The sequence below is a fragment of the Anoplopoma fimbria genome, chromosome 1 (genome assembly GCF_027596085.1).
Source record: "Anoplopoma fimbria isolate UVic2021 breed Golden Eagle Sablefish chromosome 1, Afim_UVic_2022, whole genome shotgun sequence".
Lineage (NCBI taxonomy): Eukaryota > Metazoa > Chordata > Actinopteri > Perciformes > Anoplopomatidae > Anoplopoma > Anoplopoma fimbria.
Genome location: NC_072449.1, coordinates 21,537,697 through 21,543,696, shown reverse-complemented (window position 1 = coordinate 21,543,696; position 6,000 = coordinate 21,537,697). Strand labels below are relative to the sequence as shown.

The 6,000-nt window shown below is 41.6% G+C and overlaps 1 protein-coding gene across 1 annotated transcript; it reads left to right on the top strand.

Moving 5' to 3' along the window:
- The first annotated feature begins 1,714 nt into the window (after positions 1 to 1,714).
- Positions 1,715 to 5,907, top strand: LOC129097219 (extracellular calcium-sensing receptor-like). The gene is made up of 11 exons (XM_054605995.1): positions 1,715 to 1,974; positions 2,230 to 2,465; positions 2,627 to 2,709; positions 2,937 to 3,116; positions 3,236 to 3,424; positions 3,530 to 4,033; positions 4,140 to 4,349; positions 4,444 to 4,567; positions 4,722 to 4,915; positions 5,102 to 5,392; positions 5,485 to 5,907. Exons 1-11 carry the CDS (start codon positions 1,715 to 1,717, stop codon positions 5,905 to 5,907), a joined length of 2,694 nt encoding a protein of 897 aa, XP_054461970.1.
- The last annotated feature ends 93 nt before the right edge of the window (positions 5,908 to 6,000 follow it).

The following is a 6,000-nucleotide window of genomic DNA, read 5'->3' as shown; positions in this document are numbered from 1 at the left end:
GTTAGAAATAATTGATACCACCTGAAACACATGAAGATGCCCCCCAGACACAAAAAAATGTAATAATGCCACTGCCTGGTGTGTTTTCAGCGTAAACCATCCAAAGCCCGTAACTGGCAGGTTTAAGACAACTAGCATGAGTGCATGGTCGTGAGACGCCATGGCTCTTGACCACTGCTAGTGGTGTCCGCCTCCAGGTCTGTGTTGCAGTGACTGATGGATGGCAAGTTCACTACAATACAATGCGTCAATCCTATAGGGACTCTCTTGTGGCCCTGTATCAGTGGCTTCTAGAAAAGAAGTGGGGGTAGAAAGGCTCAGACCTGGTATTTGAGATGTAAGTTTCCTTGTTTCCAAGCAGGGACAGCATATGGTTCTGGTGACTGGCAGGGCCGTGGCCACCTCTTAGATGGGGAGGTTCTGCATCTAGCTGTCCCAGTCACAGGCCCAGGGGTAGACCCGGTCTACTTATGCTTTCTTTGACATCCGCCATGTTTAGGACAGATGCAGGTTGGATGTTTCAGCCGGCCCAATATGCCTGCAGTTGTACTTCGAAGATGTTTGGGGTGCTTCGGAAACTTGGAGAGGGTTGTTAGACTTAATTTCTTACTTTATCAATGACATTTGGACATGTGTCAATAGAATGCTCTGGAATTTTTTTCTTAATTTTAACTATCCCTCCATTACCTCAAACCACTTATTTTATTTAGGGCAGCGGGGGGGGCTGTAGCGGATCCAAGCTGAAATTGGGCGTAGACTGGGTACACCCTGGACCGGTCGCTCGGCTAACACAGGGCTGAAACCATTTAGACTCCTCATTTAATCTGAGTTGCATCTCTTTGGACAGAGTGAGAAAACCAGAGAACCTGCAGAAAACCCACGCTGACACAGGGAGAATATGCACACTCCACATAGAAGTGGCTGCCTCTTATTGTAACTAGTCTCTACAAAAACATAAATGTCCCCATGAATACAGGCCATAGTGACGTCTCTGCAAATAGATGTTGCTGTTGATTTGATATCTCCAAACCTAGACAAATTAAATCATAACTATTTTAAAAGTTACTTTTACTTGGATTCACCACATATTGACTTCCTTCATAATATGAATGATCCAGTCTTTTAAAAAACATTTTCCACTACTACTGAAAATAACAATGTCCTGCTGGCCCTGCCGTGAGAGGTGTGGCTGTGTATTTAAGTCACTGTGGATTAATTCATCAACTAAATGTTAATGTTGAAAATGCAACTCTATTGGGACATCTAAAGCCATTGCCCTAAAGGTAAATACAATAGTTTCTCTAGCACACAGCAGTGAGTTATTTTATTATTATCTTGCTCTCACCTTTGAGATCAGTGATTCGGCGCAGTGTCATCCTGTTTACTATCATTCCGCCTGGACTTTACAACTGTTATAAATACACAGAACAACATCTATGTTGTGCAGAGTAGGAGGGGGGTGTGTGTGTCATATACCTCGTCAGTTGTCAGTGCAAGTTGTATCTGTTGTAATGTACATTTTGTCATTTAATTGTATTTTGATTTTCAGGTGGATGACTTATGGATGCAGTAAGGGGGATTTAATATTTTTTTCATTTCAGGAACTGTTGACGGTTTATTTCACCTCTCAATTATCTATGTTTTGCCAATGAGAAGTTGCAGTATCTTACTGAGTGCATTGCACATATTTAAAGTGCCCAGAACATCTCCGTCCATGTCTTGGTTATCCTGGTTCTTCACTTTGAAGCTGTGCTTATCCCTGCTCTTTGTGGGGCTTGTGGGCAGACAGCTGGGGCTCAGGGTTGGGCTGCAGGTGGTTCAGACAGCGACGTGTTCTCGGTGGGGTGCACCCAGCGATCAGGGTCTGTTCCAGGAGGGAGATGTAGTGATTGGTGGACTCTTTAGTCTTTATTACAAGCCTCCAGATCTAGACAACGACTTCATTCAGCTGCCATACTACAAACCGTGTACAGGGTAAAACACAGAACTGAACTATTTACTGTGAAAACTGTAGCTGCATATGTCTGACAAACACAAGAAGCATTACTGGCTGTATCTATTGGTGGTTTCTTCACATTCACGTGTTCATTTTCTTGTTAAAGTATGCTGTTATAATAGTTTATAAAGTAATGTCACAAACTGTTTACCTCTAATCTTTTACAAATTATTACAGATCACGTCAGCATTTTGACTGATAATTCTCTAATTTCTTCTCTCCTGTGGTCTCAGTTTGCAAAATCTTCCATTACAGTACATATATGCTATGGTGTTTGCACTGGAGGAAATCAATCACAGCACAACCTTGCTGCCAGGTGTGAAGCTTGGCTACCATATTCTTGATAGCTGTGCCCTACCCCCTTTGGCTATCCAGGCAGCACTGTCGCTGGTTGGAGGAGACAGTGCCAGTTGTAATTCAACAGCCCTGCCAGACTATTCTGCTGAAGAGGGAATCAGAGAAAGGAGAGGTACTAAATTAAGCTTCGTATTGGAACTGATACACTGTACATTCTTCTCTATTAATTAAGCAAATAAAATGACGAAAGCATGAAAACCACAATGTTGTGTCTAAATGAGAACCAAAGCTTAACAAATGGCTTTATTTCATTATATCCTATAATTTCATCAGGTGATCAGACTGTTCCTTTGATCATCGGTGGTTCCTCATCTAAAACAGCCCAGATACTCTCCAGAATCCTGGGGCCACTCGCTGTACCTTTAGTGAGTTCTGTGTAAATCTAAAAATGTTTAATTTAACAAGACTTTTATGGTTGTTTATTTTTCTTTAGCTATATTTGGTGCATGAAATGAAATGAAAAGATCAGAAAAAGATGCCTGGGTGAAAATGAAAATGAAAATAATGTGTACGTGTATGCAATTTCAAAATTACTATGTGATTTTAGAATATATATGCATATGCTTTTTGTCCTTTACTGTAGATGAGCTACACGGCTAGCTGCCCCTGTCTGAGTGACAGGCTCCGGTATCCTAACTTCTTCAGGACCATGCCCAGTGATATTTACCAAGCCCGTGCTATTGCCCAGCTTTGCATACATTTCAATTGGACCTGGATCGGAGCAGTTGTAGCAAACAACGATTATGGCCTTGTGGCAATAAAGGTATTTCCATTTGGCATCTATACAAGATATCTATACAGGACATATAGACAACACTTGAATATTTTTTATTTGTTTACTATTGTACTAAACTTTTTTCTCCTTTCAACTGTATATGTCAGGTTTTTCAGGAGGAGACTCAGGGGGCAGGTGTGTGTCTGGCATTTGTAGAGACCCTTCAAAGAGAAAACATTGTGAGTGATGCCAGACAAGCAGCTCTCACAATTCAGGCCTCGACTGCAAAAGTGATTCTGATCTTTACCTGGTACACAGATGTGAGAGAACTGTTCCTGCAACTAGACAAGATACATGTGAGCAATTTAAATAAACCTGAAATGAACTGATGTTTTCTGCAAAACATGATAGCTAAATTATGGTTATTTCTAAATTACATTTGATTTTGTTGCTATCTTTAGGTGACTGACAGACAGTTTCTTGCCAGTGAGGCTTGGAGCACCAGTGGAGATCTTCTCCAAGATCCTGTCACTTCTAAAGTGGCAAGTGGTGTCCTTGGTGTGGCCATTCGAAGTTCAGCTATACCTGGATTTGAAAATTATATCAGAAGTTTGAACCCATCTGGTCGTCCTGACGATAAGTTCTTAAAGGAATTCTGGGAAGAGATGTTTGGTTGTAGTCCTGGGGCCACATCACTCTCTACATATGCATCTTCTCTGTCGACTCAAGAAGACAGCTTGCTTCAAAAGGAGTCTCTACCGATCTGCAGAGGAACAGAGTCCCTGGAGGGAGTGCAGAATCACTTCACTGATATTTCCCAGCTGAGGGTGACATATAATGTCTACCTTGCTGTTTATGCTGCAGCTCATGCCCTTCACAGCCTCCTGTCCTGCTCTGATAAAGAAAGCTCACCCAGAAACAACAGTTTCACTTGTTCTTCTCCAAAACACATCAAACACATAGAGGTAAACACAATTATGTCTTATGTCTTCATCTTGCATGTGACCAATGCAGCTGCTTAATCTTCTTTTAGATGAAAAACACATTTTATAACAATTTTGTTACTTTCAGCTGTTGCAGCACTTGGACAACGTGAACTTCACCACACCACAAGGGGAAATGTTTTATTTCCAAGAGGGAGACACTCCAGCAAAGTATGACCTTGTCAACTGGCAGAACACCCCTGAGGGGTCACTCAAACTTGTTTTGATCGGTCGTGTGGACGGGTTTGACCTCCACCTTAATGAATCAGCCATTCAGTGGAGTACTGGATCCAATAAGGTGGTTTAAAAAGACCAATATTGATTCAGGCCACTATCAAAATGTGAGTCACAAGAAATTATGTCTTGAGAATATGGTTTTACTTGTTGTTTAGGTGCCTACTTCAGTGTGCAGTGAGAGCTGTCCCCCAGGTACCAGAAAGGCCAACAGGAAAGGAGAACCGCTCTGCTGCTTTGACTGTATCCCATGTGCTGAAGGGGAGATTAGCAATCAAACTGGTGAGGAAATTTGATCCAAAACATCAGAAAATGATGTCCTGGAGATCTAAGATGCAGTAACCCTGAATCTTGAATCTGTCTGCTTTGAACTTCTGCACTTTACTCCCATGTTTTAATCTTAACCTTTACCATTGCTGCTATTTTCCTCTGCCAGATTCCCTTCAATGTAAGCATTGTCCATCTGAGTTTTGGTCAAATGCTAAGCGAACTGCCTGCATCCCTCGCCAGCTGGACTTCCTTTCCTTTAATGAAACTTTGGGCATTACTCTGACTACAGCAGCTGTGTCTGGTGCTGCAGTGACAACAGCTGTGTTTATAGTTTTTCTTTACTACCGTCAAACACCTATGGTAAGAATCCAGAGATTTTTGGTTTGCAATTGTGAGAATGTGTTGTTATGATAGTATATTTACTCAGACAAAATAGAATTGTACACAACTGTATATAAAAATACGTGTTTGAAATAATGAATCCATCTTGGGTTGTTAATATACTTCATTTTTCAAAACCAAATTAATCCCATTCCTTATTTTAAGGTCCGAGCCAATAATTCAGAACTGAGCTTCCTGCTCCTCCTGTCTCTGAAGCTGTGCTTCCTGTGCTCACTGGTGTTCATTGGTCGTCCATCAGTCTGGTCTTGTCGGTTCCAACAGGCAGCTTTTGGGATCAGCTTTGTACTTTGTGTTTCTTGCCTCCAAGTCAAGACTATAGTTGTTCTGGCAGCTTTCCGCTCAGCTCGGCCTGGTGCTGGATCCTTGATGAAATGGTTTGGTCCAGGCCAACAGAGAGGAAGTGTCTTCCTCTTTTCCTTTATACAGGTCAGAAATGCAGAAAAGCTTTTTTAATAAACTAATTAATACTTATTTGAGTAATTTGATTAAATTAACATGATATTTCACAATGTTTTTTTTTTATCAAGGTTTTCATCTGTATTATTTGGCTACTATCAAGCCCCCCTGTGCCTCAAGTTGACTTGGATATACCGGGGTTAAAGGTCTCCTTCAAGTGTGCCATGGCCTCTGTGGTGGGCTTCTCTCTGGTTCTGGGTTACATTGGTCTGCTGGCCTGCACCAGTCTCCTCCTGGCCTTTCTCGCCCGGAAACTCCCTGACAACTTCAACGAGGCCAAACTGATCACCTTCAGCATGCTGATATTCTGTGCTGTTTGGATAGCTTTTGTCCCTGCTTATGTTAGCTCTCCTGGAAAATATGCTGTTGCTGTGGAGATTTTTGCAATCCTCGCCTCTAGCTATGGTTTACTTTTCTGTATATTCGCTCCAAAGTGTTTTATTATTCTTTTGAGGCCAGAAAAAAATAATAAGAAACACCTGATGGCCAGGTAGCAGAGAAATGAACAACACACCTTAGTCAATGTGTCCCTGCATTTATTTTTATGTATATAGTAGGCCTACTAAAAAACACTATAGTCTTTTTTC